This window comes from Chironomus tepperi, unplaced genomic scaffold (assembly GCF_022539635.2).
Source record: "Chironomus tepperi strain 1889 unplaced genomic scaffold, CSIRO-AGI_Ctep_v1 contig_13, whole genome shotgun sequence".
NCBI classification, from domain to species: Eukaryota; Metazoa; Arthropoda; class Insecta; order Diptera; family Chironomidae; genus Chironomus; species Chironomus tepperi.
The window spans coordinates 1,383,265-1,403,574 of NW_027226135.1; the positions used below are offsets into that span (position 1 = coordinate 1,383,265).

General features: G+C 33.0%; 1 protein-coding gene across 4 annotated transcripts in view; it reads right to left on the bottom strand.

Annotated features, from left to right (window-relative positions):
• Window positions 1-20,310, bottom strand: part of LOC139090512 (heterogeneous nuclear ribonucleoprotein L-like) — a 155,396-nt gene that overhangs the window by 9,810 nt on the left and 125,276 nt on the right. For 3 of the 4 annotated variants that reach the window (XM_070640247.1, XM_070640241.1, XM_070640234.1), the window contains exon 5: window positions 17,831-17,902. The exons of the other annotated variant lie outside the window; for it this stretch is intronic. In XM_070640247.1, the coding sequence (XP_070496348.1) occupies window positions 17,831-17,902 (72 nt within the window). The remainder of the gene's footprint in view (window positions 1-17,830; window positions 17,903-20,310) is intronic. 4 annotated transcript variants of the gene reach the window in all.

A 20,310-nucleotide genomic window follows, 5' to 3' on the forward strand; every position in this document is an offset into this window, starting at 1 on the left:
AATTTGAATTTGTTAAGATTTCATGCTGATTTATGAGTTAAATTTGAAGAAGAAGCAAAAAGTTTGCATCTTTTGAAGCAGAAAGTTTGCATCTTTTGAAGCAAAAAGTCTGTATAGTTAGAAAAAAACTATTTGCATTTTTAAGAAACATCATTTTTGCATCTTTTGAGGCAGAAATTTTGCATCTTTTGAAGCAGAAAGTTTGCATCTTTTGAAGCAGAAAGTTTGCATCTTTTGAAGCAGAAAATTTGCATCTTTTGAAGCAGAAAATTTGCATCTTTTGAAGCAAAAGTTTGCATCTTTTGAAGCAAATTGTTCAAAAATCATTTTCAAAATTCAGTCAAAATTCAGTCCGACCAAAAGTCAAAACATGAATCCAAATTCATCATCACCCAACATTTGACAATGTCCTCAACTCATTCGATTCCGTCAATCGATCAAACAAATTTTTTGTTGTTTTTATTTTCCTTGTTCTGTTCTTAATCTCATCGTAATCCCTCAAATGGCACTTTACATATGTCATGCGCCTTCTCTATTTCAAATAACAACATTTTTTTGCCTCTTTTTTTAACGAAAAAAGTATAAAAAAATATAAAATATAATAAATTAATCCACATGCTTCATTTGTGACAAATATATAATAAATATTCATAAAGAGATTAATATGAAATTTGTTGAGGCAGTCACACATTATGTACATGTCTCTTCTTGTTGTTGTTCGGGGCACATGTGAGAGATGAAAGAATGAAAATATGAAAATGAGGGGATAAAAGAGGCAAAAAAATATTTGCGACAAGATATTTTTTAACACATTTTTTATGTTGATAAATTGGATGAAAAATTAATTTGTCTTAATTTAGAGTTTTGCCTCAAAAGATGCGAAATTTCTGCCTCAAAAGATGCGAAATTTCTGCATCAAAAGATGCAAAACTTATTGCTTCAAATGACACAAATTTAATTGATTTTAAAGAAGCAAACTGTTCTGTTCAAAAAATGCAAATTTTCTGCTTCAAAGGATGCAAACTTTTTACTTCAATTGATGCGAAAATTTTTCTTCAAAAGATGCGAAAATTATTGCTTCTAAAAATGCAGACTTCTGCTTCAAAAGATGCAAATTTTTTGCTTCAAAAGATGCAAACTTTCTGCTTCAAAAGATGCAGACAAAAACTGCGCTACAAAAACTTCAACTCAATCCCTATCGCAACTCAATTTTATCTCTAGTTCAGATTTTTCGGGTATAAACTTTTTTATTTTCGCATCATTCTTCTTCCGGATTATTTTCGTTCCTCTTCCTCTTCTTCTTGTTCCTGATCTTATTTTTATATCGCGATATAAGCAAGTTTTGCTCATTCTCATCGTGTATTTTCAATATAAAGTTCACAAAATAAGAAGAAGTCGAAACTTTTTCATAAAACTGCCATTACCTTATGTGTACGTAATCTATGATAATCAATACAGTTACTTAGCTATAGTCATGCTGTCGTTCTGTCAATATTTTTTTGTTATTATTAAAATTGAGAAAAAGATGAACTTTTGGATGAGAATTTTGAGGTTATCAGACTTATACCAGCTTTTCTGCGCAGTTATGCTACACCGTTCGGATAGCGTTTAATTCGTACCGTTCGGATAACATATAATCCGTACTGTTCGGACAGTATTTAATCCGTACAATGATTCAGAATTCCCAAAAACCACCAAACTCTCAACCTCATTCCAACTGCCATTTTCATCTTTAATTCCACCAAAAAAGCCACACACATTCTCATGACTCAATAAGGAAGGCCATCAAGAAGAATAAAACTTTATGCTGCTTTTGTGGCTTTTTTGGCTACAAAATGAGCGTGAAAGTTTTCCATTGGAATCCACAAGTAAATATCTGTTGCTGTTCACAATTAACTTTGTAATGAATTATTATTAAGCTGTTGGAATTCCTCCAAAAAATTCTGGTTTCTTGGCTGGAATTTGCTGAATCTGAACTTAGATATTCAACAATTTGTTGTGAAGTATGGGAATAAGTCTTGAACTTGATAGTGTGGAGAGTCAACAGTTCATGTCAATATGTCGATAGTTTGAATGGATTTATTGGGCATGTAAAGTTTGTATTTGAGATGTGAATTTTCTGATATTGGAGTCAAGAGTGAGGAACTGATTAATCAGGATTTTGTTAGATTTTAGTCAATTTTAAGCATTTTTGATCCAAAGTTGGGAGGACTTCGGGAGTTGGACAATTGATCCAGAGGTTGCATGACCCCGGGAGTCAGTCTATACTGGAATCCGGGAGTCAGACTCTAAAGCACCACTCCAGTAGGGTTGGAACTCCAAAATGGCCTGTTGGATGGCCTAAATAAATAGACATAACATCTCAAACAGATCAATTTGAATAAAATTTGTTCAATTTGCTCAATATACAACAAGCTCATTGCTATTTCAAGTGGGTATATTGAGTGAAAGAGATCAAAGGAAAGAAATTTACTCAAATTGATGTTTCATGTTAAGTGAGGAAATATTTGCTATAAAATTTTCTATCATCAGTCAAGCGACGCAAATGACGAAAATTATTTTATATATAATTTTATTTTGTTTGAATCAAGTTACAAAGCTGGATTATGGGGATATGGAATGGTGCTAGGGAAATGTGGAAAAGTCTCCCAAATCCCATAAGTCTCGAAATATAAGGAAAGTTCTCCTTAAATAAGCTTTTAGAAACCTAAATGACACAAATTGGTTAACCGATCACACCAAGTGATGCCAGATTTCGGTTAATCAATTATCCGAACGTTCGGATAGCATATAATCCGTACTATTCGGATAATACATAATCAGTACTCTTCGGCCAATACTAATCCGTATTATTCCGATAGCATTTAATCGATACCATTCGAATAAAATATAACACGACCGTTCGGATAGCACATAATCCGACTGATTGGACAGTATATAATCAGACTGTTTGGATATCATATAATCAGCACAACCATAAAATCATATAATTCGTACCGTTTGGATGTCACATAGTCTGACCATTCGGATAGCGTATAATCCGTACCGTTCAGATAACATATAATCCGTATCGTTTGAAAAACATATAATCCGACTGTTCGGTTAGCATATATTCCGACTGTTCGTAAAGTTTATAATCCGACATATAATCCATACTCTAACCTATCTCTACTCACCAATCCCAAACCCAGATAATTCACACCAACACAACATCCAACACCATTACATCCTTTAATCGCTCACAGAAGCCCAAATGTCTCACAATAAAATAGCACAAACTACATCGGAATCTAAAAACTGCGGATATGTTGACTATTTAAAATTTGTTCATTTCATTGGCACATGAATGCTTAAAAGACATGCAATTTTAAATTAGTTGTGAATAAAAACGAGAAGATGTAAAGGGAATTAAGAACAAGAAGAAGTAAAGTCAATGAGTCGTTGCAGAGCAAAAAATAAGAAGAAATTGAGAGAAAAAATTGAATTAAGAAGGAAGTAAAGATGAAAAAATTGTGTGTGATTATTTAAAGGTTGAAGCATGTATAGGTTGGGATTGAGATTGAAGGGAATGGTTGGATGTGGAATTTCGATTGGTTTAGCAGGACCCTGAGTGTCTGACACCACTGGACTTCAATAGAACTCCAAAGTCCTACCCAAATGAAGTCCGAGCTACAAAATGGATTCCTGCTAACTCTTATTTCGAAGATGAACTTGAGTTGGACATCCAGTTGGGCACAATAGATCTAAAATACTGATTAAGTCAGCTTTGATGTCCATTTGATGAAGACTATGGTATACAATTGATCTGTTTGTCCAATAAACAATGACAACTTAGCTTGCTGTGACTATCTGGGATCGATTGGGACTGGGCCGAAGTGTAGATTATGGTGAAGTACATAACGGATAGCACGGTATAGCTTTAGGGCAGAGTTGCAAAAAAAAGGCACCTGTCACAGACCAAAACCGTACAATTTCTTGATCATTTTTATGGTTTTTGTAGAAGAAATTAAAAAATTGTACGGTTTTTGTACATGACAAGTGCCTGTTTAGCAACTCTGCATTAGGACAATGATGAGCAATCTTTGATGCAGCGATTCCAAAGTTTTTTGGAAATTCCATGAACAATGCCATATGCTCTACTAGTTGAAGCTTGTCAATTGCCGGTTTAGGAACCCACTACTGGTTTAGAGACTCAGAATCCTCCTCAAAGCTAATAAAACCATAAAACCAGAACAAACTTGATCACCGATTAGCCATAATTAAGATACACGCCATTAAAAAGTAATAATCAGCACCAACAACTGTCATTATTATCACAAATAGTCTCAATATGGATACAGAACAAGTCATAAAAACAGAACCGTTAACATAATCAAGAACCTTTATGCTTAATATGTCTTGCACGTAACTGCATCTTAATTCTTTTACTGACTTCACTGCTGTAGTTCTCGGAATTTTTTTCTTTAATTTAATTAACTATTTATAAATGGGAATTTCGTGGTCAGTTCTCACTATGTGCTGCATACTGCCTATGTGATGTATGAAAACTGTTAAACAGTGTGAGATTTTTGATTAGATGGTAATGAGGTTCATGTGTGGTAATTTATCGAGTAATCATTAATTTATGGATTGGAGGCTGGACGTGGGAAATATTGGATATTAATGGAATTGATGAATTTTGATGGATTTTGGAGATTAGTGAGCTTGAGGTTGAATTAGTCGGCATTTCATATGAAGCTAGTCAATTTAGATCATTTGAGTAATCTTGTCGTCCAGAATTGGTAATGGACATAACCTCAAATTATGAGGAAAACTTCAAGTTTTGGATATTTAACCTCAAATTTTAGTCACATAACCTTAAAATTCAGTCACATAACCTCAAAATTGAGTCACATAACCTCAAAAAATCACAGCAGTTTCCAAAAAATCACTAAGCATCACTAAGCAGCACAGCCGTCAATCGTTCCTTCCCCCAAAAAAATCATCAGAATGTAAACATTTATTGACTAAATAAAATACATTGATTGATTAAACACTTGAAATCATTTCCCTTTTGTCTCTTTTTTGGAACTAAATTGCAAAAGCTCATCAATTATGAAGCATAAAGTCGTCCCCTAGCTGCTCAATGGAAATTCCTTCATTTTTTGATTATTTTAAGATGAATTTCATAAATGAGGAAATTTAATTTTTTTTTATGGAAAATTTGACCGAATTTTGAGGTTATTTTTCTGAATTTTGAGGTTATGTGACTAAATTTGAGGTTATGTGACTGCAATTTGAGGTCATGTGACTAATTTTGAGGTTATGTGAACAAATTTAAGATTAATTATCTGAATTTCGAGGTTAATTCGCTAAATTTTGAGGTTATCTGATAGAATTTAAGGTTATGTGTTTGAATTTTGAGGTTATGTGGCTAAAATTTGAGGTTATATTTCCAAATTTCAATGATTTATATCGTAAATTTGATCAAAATTCAATCAAAAATCCAAATTTCCAATTTTCAAAACTTCCAGGTGTAAACGGGGGTGATTGTTAAATTTTTTTAAAATTCCTGGGTTTTTACCATTTTTCCCCAATTTAAGGGTCAACCCCCCTCCATACACCCCACTCAACACTCAATACCTCTATTGCAATCCTCAACAAACAGTTCACAACATCCCAAATCACTGTCTATGCCACATCAAACGCCTTTTTCTGACATTTCGTTTCATTTCAAATGTAAAAAGACACTTTTATGTCTTTACAAAAATAGAACAATTAGAAGTGAGAGTAGAAAAATGAGAGAGAATGTAGGTCAGCGGTAAATTGACAGTGTTTTGCAGCACAAAATGTATCAATAGCTTCTATTTGTGATATGTGATTGGTTATTGACGTCAGTTATTTGAGATTTTTGGTGATTTTTTTAGGAAATTTGAAATTTGAGATGATTTTTTAGTTGGGGAATGTTTGGGGGTTATTTGGGGTCATGTACAGAGAATCCCCCCAAAATCGACCCAAAATACATCCAACCATCCCAGTCCATATAAAGTCATAAAAAAAATCAATTCGCTTGATTCGCAAAACAATTTTAATTTAAACAGCACACAGAGCAGCACATAAATAAGAAGTAAAAGAGTCACATGTTGACAATTTAAAAAAGAGGAACGAGAAGTTGAACTTTATAAATTCAAACGAATCAAAACAACAAAAATGTTCAATGAATTCAGTCTCACTTTCTCATCAAGCGAATTAACTCTCAATTTAAAATGAATTTTTTTCTTGTTCATCTTTTGGGGATGATTTGGAAGTTCGGTGACGTTTAAAAGGAGATGAATGGGGAATGGGGGGTTGGAGGGTTGAAGGTTATGACCTTGCAGAGTTCATAGCCGACATGTGTACCATTATATGGAGTCGAGTAGACTTGAGTCCACTGTTTTGTACAAAATCAGTGTTAACCTCCAGCTCTGCAATTTTATTATGGGATCTGGGGTTACTCGAAGCCTCAATCTTGACTAATTCTGGTGACCGAGACCAATACCGAGACAGACACCATCCTTGGAGTCCACGAGACTCAATCTTGACATCTGAAACCCTTAAAGTGATCGAATGTCCAAATCATGATTCATAATTGGCTCTAAAAAACAGCATTTCCACAATTCCCTAACCCCCGTACAATCCCCAAATTTCAATTCAAAACTGTCTACACCGAATCGTAATCTGAGTCATCAGGAATCAATTTAGAATATTTTTTTTTGTGTTTTTTGTTAACGCCGTCGCCAAAAATACACATTTTTATTTCAAAAATTTTTCTTTCTTTTTCATTGCTCTGTTCCTTTAAATCATTAATCCAAACCTATAATTCGAATACTGAGACTTAAAGAAATGTAGGAAGAAAATAGGCAATAAAAAATAGTCATTAAAGTCATAGAAATTGAAAAAACATTTCTTTTTTGCTGTTGTTGTTGTTGTTGTTTTAATTGCGTGGTGTTGTGGTGAGGATAGGAGGTAGTCAGGGAATGTTTTGAAGTGGGGAGTGGGTAAAGAGGGGTTTTTGCTGTCAAACTTAATGCCTATTTGATGAATTTCTTCAATTTGCTTGAAGTTTTCAATACAAATAACTCGATGAGAAGTTGACGCTTTTATTCCGAACCTTCTTGAACTTCCTTGAACTTATTTGAACCCTCTGGATCTAACTGAACCTCTCGGAAATGCATCGCACCCCGCTGTCCCCTTCTGAGTTTGTCTGAACCTCACTGCACTCCTATCAAAACCCTTGGACACTCCTGAATCTCATTGAAAGTCTCGAATACTCTCTGAACCCCTTCTTCTCCCTTCTGAGCTCACCTGAGCCCCATATGAACTCTTCTGTACTCTTCTGATTCGTCTTGAAACTTCTTGCACTCTTCTGAACCCCTCTTAACTTCTCTTCACCCCTCTGTAAATACTCTTGAATCCTTTCGCAATCATCTGAATCCTTCTAAAAACTCTCTGCATTCTAATTAAACTCCCTTGAACCCCTCTGAACCTCCTCAAACCCCCTAAACCTCGCTTAAAACACCTCAGTTAACTCCTCAAAATCCTCCTGAATACACCCCTGAATACTTATGTCTTCTACTTGTTAGCTGTTTATCTTTAGCTCATGTGAATGATGAAAGAAGAAGTTGAACCGGAAAATGTATTACGTGTGACTTTTTTCGTCATTTGAGTGATGTGTTCGGATGTTAGAGAATATTTTGAAATTTTGAATTATTGGTGAAACTGACGATTGTCTGTCTCTTTAGATCGGTGATTCTTGAACAGAGTTTGGTGCTCGACTGCATTGAAGTCCAGGTTCCAATTGAGTTCAGATTGCACTGGAGTTGAACCTCGTTAGAGCTGAACTCCTTTAGAATTGGACCTTGAAGTCCATTTTAAGTCTGACTCCAAAAGTCCTGCCGACTCTGCTTCTAAACCCCCAAACTAGTCAATTAATTACTATCAACATCACCAACACCTTTCATCCATGCCTTAACACACAAAAAATTCTTAAAATTCCTCCCATCTTAACACAAAAACCAACATCATCTGAAGCATTACATGATGCATTACATCACATCTCACATATATACACACACACTTTTTATGTCTAACATGTAGCACGTTTTCCAATGAGCATAACATGATATCAGATAATTCAATTTGTATTCACACTTTACATAATCTATACAAGATGATTTACTAGAATATTGTAAGGCACAAAAAAAAAGTTTTTTTGAGACTGAATTTGTCTATGGCTTGTGATGTATGAATACAGTTAATCAATATCAAGTTTTTTTGTGAAATGTGATATGAAAAAGTTTGATATTATGTAATAATTTTGGGGGATTTTGGGGAGGTTGGATGAGGTTGTTGAGAGTTGCTTTAACAGACAATAAGCTTAGTTATCTGAATGAGCAAGTTCCTTTATTGATTGAGTTAATTGAAGAGTTTTATGAATTTTGTGGAATCCAGAATGACACAAGTCGGTTAATTGATCCAAAATCTGGAGCAAAACCAGCGTGACTCTAGCATGAGGTCGGATTTGAACCGAATCTGAGACCAGAGGTCAGAAAATTGAATACCTGGGGTACGATTTGAAACCGAATTTGCCATCAAAGCAGAGCTAACTCGGACATAAGACTGATTTTTGATCGACTAACCAAATTGTGATATTTTGGAATATTAGATGCCCTGTAATATGAGATGGTATGGGGGTATGATGAGCTAGAGGGAATATTATGGATTAAAGGGTTAGAAGATTGTCCTTCTAACTTCTTAATCCTCCTCCTCTTCCCTAGATCTTCCCGAAGTCTCGATCTCATGACCCACACTCAAAATTCAGCACCAACCTTAAATCTACCTCCATTCCTGCCTTCCATCCCAAAAGTCACCCCATCTCCTCAAAATTCATCCAAATAATCCAATATAATCCCCAAAAAATGCCTCCAACTGACACAATAATCACCAATAAAAGTTGAAACTTTTTTCTTTCTTTTGTCTATTCACAAAAATTGAATTTTCTCACTTGAGCCATTCACAGCTTCTTATATCCAACAAAGTATAGAAAGGACGAAAAATATCCTCATGAATAATAATTTTAATATAAAAATTGATACAATTGGATTATCACTGTATACAAAAATTTCATTTAATCTTTAAGGCGCAATCAAAATTGCGAGTTTTAAGTGAATTTTATTTTATTTTTATGTTGCTGAAAATCAGCACATTTTGGATCGTTGTGTTTATTATTTTATTTTGGAAAATTGAATGATGAATGAAAATTGAGTTAAGTTTGATGATAATAGACGAGAAAAAGTTGGAAAGAATGAGAATTTTTGGAGGGTATTGAGAGAATTTGGACATCAAGTTGACTTTATTGGGCTGTATAATTGAGTTTTTAAATTTAATGGATACAGGAATGTAGCTTAGGTGCTTCAAGAGCGTAGACAGGTGCAATAGAATTTCTAAATATAGAATCAATTCCTGAAAATAGGGTCAACTCCATTTAATTGCGTCTTAACCAGATCCGACTGATTTTTATTAAATTATTCATAAACAGACTCAATTTCGACAATTGTCAAGCATTATCCAACTTCTATTACCATCCAAGAATGCTCATAGCTCCCAATTTCCACAATAAAATCATCTCAATTAAGCAAGCAACAGCTCCTACAGATGGCAAAGCTCCACAAGCCATAACACATAAAAATGATTCATTTATTACACAATAAAATTGATATCCCAAAAAAACTCACGAATTACAAATAAATTTCAAAAAAAAAAAAAATTCCTTCAAGCACGCATCAAATTATGTTAAAAGCTTCAAGCAATTCCGTCTCCTCCATCCACAGACAGTTGTTGCTTTAAAATTTCCATATGAAGCAACAATTCTTTGTTCTTTGTTTTTTTTTTTTTTTTTGGCGTAAATCGTAAATCTCGGAAGGAAGCTGGAGCTGGAGCTTATTTAAGATATATTTTCATATCCAAAATCATCTCCGGCATCCTTAAAACATTTTAATATTCAATTTTGTGCGCGCTTTCTTTGCATATTATTATATTATATGGGTAAATATCCTTCTAATTTTTTCATGCAGAAAACTTTGCTTTTTTCTGGGGATTTGTTTGAATGTGATGGGTGGGAATGGATGGAGTGTGTCTAGAGGGAGGGGTTGGGAACTGGGAATTATGAGACAGTATGGGATTTTGGGGTCAATTCTCATTCTTAATTTGGACAAATTCATCAATTTGCAGGGATTTTTGGACACGAAAGCTGGCAGTTTTAGGGAACATTCGTAAACTACGTAACTCTAAAATTGGATGTTCAGACTCCAACAGAAGTAATTTGCAACAAAATCATGAATCAAAATCTGGAATCGCTGTAAAATTACCGAAATTTGGAGCCAGTGGTCAAAAAAAGTGCAACATGCCCTAAGACGGAAATGAGTCAGTTAGATGACAAAACTGAGAAATTTTTCAAATTTTGTGATGTGGCCAGCAATAGAGTCAGATGGAAGGCATTTCATAGCAACTTAAGCTCCAAGTCAGAGCATGTTGAAACCAATGGAAGTCAATAAATTGGATGCATCACCTCTCCCATGTCTATCTTGAAAGATGCAATATGTTGTTTAACTGTAAGGAACGCTAGCTTCCCAAGAAAGCACATAAAGACGTAAAATTGGACGAAAATCCTACCTCAAGTCAGTTTAACACTAATTCTGCTTCAGATTTGATGAAATCCGACCTAAATTCAGAGGAAAATCGACAGTTTTAGCAATTTATCCACTATTTACTTTACATATTTGACGACAAGTCATAAGATTGTGTCTTATGTCCCATCATCCCCAAACTCACCCCACGTACTCTGTTCTTGTTCTTCATCACGAAGGAATACACGAAATACACTTCAGTAGATGAAATAAAGGAACGGTCAGTAAACTCAATTTTAAATTAAGACGCTTCAGTGTTAAATTATTTTTTTTTTTCTCCTCCTTTTTTGTGCTTCAAGAAATTCGTTTTCCTTTTTGCATGCTCAAAAATTTGCATTAACAATATTTATATTTGAAGGTTAGAAGGAGATATCAGGGATGCAGTTCAGTAGGGAAGGTGGGTAGGTTGTTGGTTGGGGAAGGGATCTAGGGTTCCAACTGGGAGGACACTTTTGAAACAAATTCTTCAATTTTCTATGGATTTTAGAGATAAAAATTGGGGGAAAGAATGAGGAAGGGGTGGGGTTGAGGGTCAAATTTATATTTATACGGAAAAAAGGTTGGTCGGGTTGAGTTGGTTGAGGGTCATTTTGCTCCTCTTTTTGAAAGAAATCTTGGATGGAAAATTGAGAGACAAGAGGGAGCGAAGGACCAAATTTTCAAAGAGGAGAGGGAGGATTTGGTTGAGGGTCAAACTCCTTTACACCTAATTTGGATAAATTCTTCATTTTTCTAGCAATTTTGAAGACAAAATTTCAAGAAAAACCATCAATTTTGCGATTTATTCCAAAAAAATTTATATTGTCCCATTCCAACTCCTTGGTTGCTCCCCACCTCCATGTCTGAAGGATACCGTTCATAATTTGACTCCAATTCAGCCCTTTTTCCTTGTATTTTTGTTTAAATTTTCCAATCTTTGTGAATTTTCCTCTTTTTTCCCATCCCTTTATTGTCCATAAATTATTAACATTGTACACCCCTTAAACATTAAAATTCCTTTTTTTTATAACTTTTCATTTTCACAAGGTTAAAAATTGCAAATTATTAAGGCACAACAAAAAAAGAAAGTATCTTGATGAATGGTTCTTGTTTTTACAGGTTCTTGTAAAGTTAAGAATCAAATTAAACTTGATGACTTAAATTGTCAGAAAAATATTCACTTTTATGCGTTATTTTTTTGTTGTTGGGTGAGGATAAAAAGTGCTCTTGACAGTGATTTATGAGGATGTTGTTTAATATTTTTTTTTGTTGTTGTGGATTAAAGGTCGAGTTGATGCTTTTAGGTGGTTTGGAATTTGGGGGATTTTTGGGGTTTTTTTTGAATTTTGGGGTAAAAATTCAGAGAATATTGAGGAAAAATTGGATATGGGAGGCTGTTTGGGTGTCTAGACAGCTGTATGGGTGTCTTGGTAGCTGTAGTCGAGTGTACCCCTCCCTAACCCCCTTCAGACTCCACTAAAATCATATTTTTTTGGGCTTTTTAGATTACAATTTCTAATTCAGACAATTCTGACCCGCTTTGGTCCATTTTGGTCCATTTTGGCCCAGTTTGGACCTCTCCGTCCCTCTCTGTCCCTCTCTGTCCCTCTCTGTCTCTGTTTGTCCCTCTCTGTCCCTCTCAGTCCCTCTCTGTCCCTCTCTGTTCCTCTCTGTCCCTCTCTGTCCCATTATAACCCACATTGTCCCTTTATAACCCTCTCTGCCTCTGTCTATTCCTCTATATTACTCTCTGCCCGTCTCTATCCCATCCCATAACATCTAATCAGCCCCAAATCACCATCCACAATGCTCACTAAATCCTGTTTATTTGTACATATTTAGTAGTCTTATTATTAATTTACGCAAGCAGATTATGAGCGACTTTTTTGTTTCATGATGCCTTATTATGCTGCCTTTTTTTTTGTCTTCCCCTCAGGAATCGTAATGATGCTCGTATCTGATTCGCAAATACGCAAAATTTTCTCATTAAGAATACGTCAGCATCATGAGAAATTATTTTGTGATAAAAATCTTTCTCGTGTTTTTTTGGATGTTTGGGAAGCTTTAAATGGGAATTTAGAGGATGAGGAGCAGGGTGGGTGTAGTTTTGGGGTAGATGGAGGGGGATGTGGAATAGCTTGAGGGGCAGTTGATCTAAATTTGAGGATATTTGATGAATTTTTTGTCAAATTTGTTGAAATTTTGGACAATTTTGGTCAATTTTGATCAATTTTGACGTCCCTAGGTCACCGTACCCAAACATTTCAAATTTTCCTTCAATTCTCCCAAATTTCAATCAATTTTCCATCCAACATCATCAAAAAGCACCAAAAATTTCCTCACAACTTTTCACATTATCCACTTTAATTGAATAACATGTAACAGCCACAGATAATCTCATTTCAACGTACGTTGAAGCCACATTTTCATATTTAAAGTTTAACTAAGATGAAGTTCACATAAGGCACTCAATAACTTAACATCAACTCTCATACAGTTCCTTGCCATATATCAACAGTAAATATACAAACTTTTACTACATTATACAGCAAAGTTGGGATATGAAAAAAAATAAAAAAAAAAATTGTTTGTTTAAACTGCAAAGTAAATAAATTTATTTTATTGGGGATGGAAGGAAGTTACATAACTGTGACACACCTAGAGAACATGAGACCTGATAAAGACCCCAGATTGGCACCAGGCTGTTCTCAGGATGAGCCTAGATTGGACTCAAGCTGAACCCAAACTGGTCTCAAACTAGCTAAAAATCTGGCTCCAGGTTGACTTGAGACTAGACCTAGGCTGTCCCAAAACTGGTCTCAGGATGACATTAGGCTTGTTCTAGGCTGACTCCAGACTGGAGCCTTAAACTGATTCAATAATAACTCCAGGCTATCCTCAAGCTTACCCCAGATTGTACTCAGTCAGATTCCAGGCTTATCTCAAACTGACTCCAGGCTAGCCCAAAACTGGATCCAGGATGTAGCCCATAACTAGCTCCATACTGATTTTAAACTGTCTTCAGAGTGGTCTCAGACTAGCCCCATACTGATCAAAAGCTGGACCTAGGCTGACTTCAAGCTTGTCTCAAATTGATTCCAAGCTGTTTTTAGACTGGTATCACTCTGGACTGTCCACAGGCAAGCTTGACACTTACATAAGACATGATTTAATCAACTCTGGACTATTAATGGAGTTACATTGGCCTGGGACTGAATTTTCGTATATTTTTATGTCTATACGTGCCTTCTGGGACAGCTAACGATCCTTTCGATTAGAAAGCATATTGAACCTATCGAGTAAGTCATGGAGAAGAGGGTAAGAGCGTGGCTGATAACAATATTGTCCCAGAATCCAAATTTTGGTTCTTAATTTTGCCACAAAGCATTAAAGTGAGAATTTAAAGCTCTAAAATCACAATTTTAGACGTGACGTAACTTCCAAACGTTCCTTCACTTCCAAGCGTCCCCAGACTTCCGAACTTCCCCACTCTACTCATATCAAGATACAAAGTGACATTAAAACTTTTCATTATGTGATGAATTGATAATCATAATATTTACCACAACAAAAATTGTGTTATAAAATGCACAGAACAAATTTCTTCGTATTTTCAACAAGTTTTTGATGATAAAATGTCATAGATATTTAGTCATTTTAAGGAATGTCAAATTTATGTAAATTCGAACTAAAATTTAATTTACTTTTTTGATGATGTGTGAGATGAAAAGGAATTTTGAATTAATTTGGCTGTTTTTGGAGGATTTTTTGAGTTGTTTTGGGTTGGAATTTGTGGAATTTCTTGGAATGAGGCAATTTTTGCAATTTGGCATTGGCAATTGGCACCCGGAAACGTAGTGTAAAGGATAGTGATTCGAAATACAGATGTCTATCGTTCTTCACCCTCTCTGTAGCTTTCAAATCCCAGTACTACACCCCTTGCTACCCACCTCATAGAAAATTCATCCACAAAACCCATCCACAACACCCACTTCAAGAAGCACACATCACACATGAGAGATAAGAGATGAATATGAACAAAATATATAAAAAAATTAATGAATATGGAAATTAAAAGAAAGATTTTTTTAATTGCAATAACTTTTTTTTCATATAAAAATATACGCACGAGAGACTCGAAATAAAAATATAAAAAAGCGAAAGCCTCACAGCGTTTTAAGGTAAATAATTTAATGAATAATAAAAGGAAAAAAGCGCAAGTGTTGATGCGAAAAATTGCCGTGAAAATGGAAAAGAAAGGAACAAAAAAAAAAAGTTTTTCATTGCGGCTTTTGTGGCTTTGCTGATAACAAATTCTGAGGCAGACATGTCGTGATCAAAACTTGAAAATTTTGTAGATTACATAAGAGCTTCTTTTGCCGTGTTTATTTGAGTATGTGGAACTCAAAAAGTTTCTTAATTAAAATTCTTTTTTTGTGGAATTTTTGGGGAAAATTTATTGGAAAAATTTGAATTTTTGCTGATTTTTTTGGATTTTTATTGAATTTTTTGGTGGATTTTGAAGCTGAAAATTGACTTTTTTGACTGCCATTAGTCATGATGATGGTTGGCAGGGGTCAGGGTACACCCCGACCAAAATTGGCAGGACTTTGGGACTCAAAATCCAATCGGACTGCAATAAAGTCTCTAATGAAGCAAAACAATCACAAAAATTGACTTTAATCACCCAAATACAGCTTCTTACAGCGTCACAGAGTATAATACGTTTCTATACCCCCTCTTCCTCCCGTTCCTCACCCCCACAACTCACCACAATATCACTTTGAATCTACAATTAAATCCAAAAACCTCCATCAAATCACAACACACTTCAATTAAATCTGAGTACGAAGAAAAAGAAAAAAAATTAATTGAAGTCAATGACAAACTTTTTTCTTTTTCCGCCCAATCTAGACCCAATTTAATGACTTTATATCGACACATAAGCATATCAAAAAACTTTTATGAAATTATTTCGACGCGTGTGTCGTCATCTTCGTAATCATTTTAATATTAGAACTTTTTTTTAGAATAATTAAGTGAGTAGGGGAATGTATGGAAGGTGGGTGACGTTCAAACAAAAGTGGGTAATTTTGGCGGTACACTTGTGAGTCACACATGTTGCCCACCACTATGTTGAGAATAGCACTTTTAGACACCCTTTATCCTCCACTTTAACGATTTTTAACAAGATTTTGGCTCAATATTTAGCCAGAAAGCACAAGGCGTACAAATAGCCGAAAAGAAGGTCTCAAGCTAAGTCGACTCTGTCCTGAGGTTGAATTTCATCAAATCTGACCTAGAACAAGAGTCACGCAAAGCTGGGGCTCGATTTTTGTTCATTTTTACATCATTTGTCTTCCTTATGTTTGTACCAGAGTTATCAGAACTCAATTGAAGTCAGGCATTAGATTCCGAATTTCGGAGTTCCTGCCAACTCTGCTTTAAACTTTATAACGAAATCGTACAATTCTCAATAGTCTAAACTTTACGTAATTTACGAACATTCATTCAAATATTTGTGAATTTGTAAGAGAAATTTAGAAAGTTTCAAGGTTTTTTTATTCTACTTTTTATTTTAATGAACAGAATTTTTGTTCGAATATTGACATTTTTTTGTGAGTATTTAAGTAAAAGTTTGTTATGAGTTTTGTCGATCGATTAGATCAATTTTGGTGCTTGTTTAGCTTTGAAGTTTGTGTAATTAGTGAGATACTGTATTGGAAAATTTTCAAACTTTTTTGAATTTTTTTGATTATTCTTTTAGTAAATTGTGAACATTTTTGATGAATTTCCATTTATTTGTCATCTAAAAAATCCAACAGCATCCCTCCTACCCCATCCCACACCCAAAATCGCTTCATAATTCACTAAATATTAATCGACTCTCCTTTTAAAAACAGCACCAACATCACCTAATTAAAAAGCATAATTTTCTCCATCAAATAAAGCTGTTCCAATAAAATAAAGTTCACAAGACTTTCATCGTCCTTAAGGCTATTAAAATAAAGATGCTGAATTGCTTCGCACAAGACATAAAAAAAGAGTTTTTTTTTTTAATAATTAAAGCCGAAAATCCTTCAAAATTTTTTTCTAATTTTCGCTTATCGTCGCTCAATTTTTGAACATTCTTGCTGCTTCCGCCTCCTCGGAACTTTTTTTCTCAATTTCCTTTATCGCATAACAATAAAAATTGTTTCCTTTTTCTTTTTTCAGCCTCGGAAAATGAAAAACTTTTTTTGTTGTTTTTCCTCTTTTTAGGTAGCTTGAATGGATGATAATAGAGACGGTGGGAGTCAAATAACAAGGAATTTAAGATGGTCTAACTTAAAACAAGAATGTTGGTGAAATTTTAGACTTTTTTGAAGGTTTTTTGTAGATGAAATTTGAAGCGATTGATGGGTTTTTAGTTTGGAATAAATTTGAAGGTTTCTGTGAGGAATTTAAGGTTTGATTTTGAAGAAATTGGACGATTTTTTGAGAGTTTTTCTAGGAAAATGAATGAAATTGTGGACAAATGATGAGAATTTTATCAAAAAATTTTGACTAAAATTCATCAATTTTCATAAAAAATAGTCAATTATTCCCAAAAATTCGAAAAATTTCGTAAAAGTCCAATTAATTTCCATTGAATTTTGTCAAAATTTGTCATAAATTCGACATTTTTTCACAGAATCTATTCATTTGTATCAAATTTTATCAAAAGTTCAACAAATTTTATGAAAATTCATCAAAATTTTAACGAAATTTGTCAAGAATTCCACAAAAATAGCCCAAATTGCATGAATTTTAGTCAAAAATTCTATAAAAAATTGAAATTTTCTCTCAAAAACTTGATAATTTCACCAAAAATTCAACGATTTTGTCCAAAATTTCAATAATACTTTTCATAATTTTGAAAAATTTTCTTATAATTTCGACAATTTCACCCAAATTTTGACAATTTTAAGCAACATTCCTAAAATTTCATCTAAAATTTCGACAAATTTTTCAACAAATTGCTTATGATTCTGTCAAAATCCTGAAAATCCCCCAAAAATTCCACAAATAATCCAAAACAGAGCAGTACAGCACATAAATCCCAATTAAATACTCAATAAATTCACAAAAAAGCATCTAAATAATTTGTGTTAAATTAATCTACTTACTATAGGGCGTTGGTCGTGCACCAAAGAGTGGATCTTGCAGCAGCGGTGTCCGTCCATTGACCATTTCCTTCGCTGTTTTGCAAATTTTTCATGTTTTTTTTTTTTAACATTAATTTAATTAATTTTGTTTAGTGTTTAAATTGTGTTAATTTTTTTTTTTTTGAGCAAGAAGCACAACCAGGCGAGTAATAATTTTTGTTTTATGTATTATTTGAGTTGTTTGGTTAGGCAGACAGCATAATTTGAAAGAAAAAAAGAAAAAAAAAATATTTTTAAATTAGTAAATTTTTTAAGTTTTTTTTTTATTTTTTGTGTGTTTTTTTGTGTTTTTTTATTTGTTTTTTTAACATTTTTCCAGTTGAAAGGTTTGAAAATTTTTAAGGAAAAAAATTGATGAAAATTTTTTTCTTTAATGAAAATCGAAATGTGAAATATTTAAAATTTAAAAAGTAAAATTTCAAAAAATTTAAATTTTTTAAAAAAAAATTGAAAATTTATTAAAAAATGAAAATTTTAAGAAAATTTAGAATTTGAAAAGTTGAATTTAAAACCCAGAAATTAGAATTTAAAAAAAAAAATTTAAATCACAAGAAAATTTACAAAATTTAAAAAAATTTTCAAATTAAAAAAAAATTGAAGATTTTGAAAAAATTGAAAATGTAAATTAAAAAATTGAATTTTTTGAATTTTTTATAATTTTTTTAAATTGTTTTTTAACTATTTTAAATTTTTTAAAATTTTTAAAAAAAAAGTTTCACATTTTCAGTCCTCAAAATCTCAGAATAAATTTGAAAAATATTCAAATAATTAACTTAAAAATTGTCAAAAACTTAAAAATTGTGAAATACTCTCATTAATTCAATATGAACATTTAACTCCTACCCATTACAGCAATTTTTAAAATTTTTAACATTTTCCTAATATTTTAAATATTTTCAACATTTACCAAAAGTGTCACCAAGTCACTCAATTTGACAAATTTTTTTCATCACATTTTTTCTCCTATTTTTATTTCAACTCGACAGTAAATCAAAAATATTTTTAAATAATTTTTTTTATATTTTTTCATTATTTGTGTTAAAAAAAGAAGCAAAACAAAAAAATTTTTGCAATAAATTTTTCAAATATTTTCATAATTTTTATTAGCAATAAAAGCATTAACAACAAGTAATAAAAAAAAATTGAAAAATGGAAAAAAAATTCAAAAAATGTTAAAAAAATACTTTTTTTAAAATAATGAAAAACAATTAAGATTGACAGAATATTTTGAATATTTTCAGTAATTTTTAGAGAAAAAAGAAAAAATTACAAAAAATTTAAATATATTTTGACATTTTGAGGATAGGAAGGTTGGGTAAGACATGACCAGGAGGGTACTTAGGAGGGTATTTGGGAAAAAATCCAAAAACTTTGCATTGTTTTAGATTTTTCATTAAAAAATTGCACAAAATTGTAGAAGTTTGACCATAATTAGTCAAATTTGACGTTGTAATAGATTTTGAGTCTAGAATGGGGGATGGGGGAGGAGGGTAAAGGGTATGGCACCATAAAATTTAACAATTTTTTGGAGAATTCTTTGAAAAATTCAACAAAATTAAAGAGTTGGGCAAATTTGACATTTTGAGGGCCTGTAACCCATCAGTTACTCCCCCTACATACCCCCTTTCTAACTCAATCCCTCCCTCAACCTCAAATGCCAGTAAAGTCTTCAAAAATATCAATATAACAATGAACAAAAATATTGTCTAAAAATAAATAAACTCGTTCATCATTTTCTCAATACAATAACTCATTTTATGCCTTATGATGGATTGAATTTCAGCATTTTTGGTATATTTTGTTGTATTCATATCATTTTCTCATTAAATGTGGCCACAACGTAGTCGTGAGCAGATGAGCTTAATGTATTTATTTGGGTTAATTTGATCATTTTTTAGTAAAATTTGAATATAATTTTGCAATTTTTTAACTGAAATTCGAGAATTATTGAAGGAAAATTAATTGGCGGAAAAAGTAGTGAAAATGCACGAGGTGAACTAAATTTTGGTAGATTTGCTGAACAGCTTAAGGATTTCCCCAAATATACCAGCATTCATCCCATTTTAAATGAAAATCAGCCTCAAAACCACTTTAAACCACAAAAATCCCCACAATCATCCATTAAAAGCCTCCATAAAAAGGCTACCGTCGTGCTCTAATAAGCAGCACAACCCAAAAGCCTCCAAAATGTCTAAAATCAGCTTCAACTTGCATGACAAAAAAAGTATCAAATTTCCCATATTTTCCAGCCTTGAGAAAATTGTAATAAAATTTATTAATATAGAACAGATTCGCTCTGTCTTTTTTTCACACCATTAACATTTAGGATCATTAATATTTTCACATTTTTTGTTAAGTTTTTTAATAAATGACTGTGTTGAGCGATTCTGCTTGTGTGACATTTTACATGCTGAAATATGAAATTTAACGCATTTTTTTTT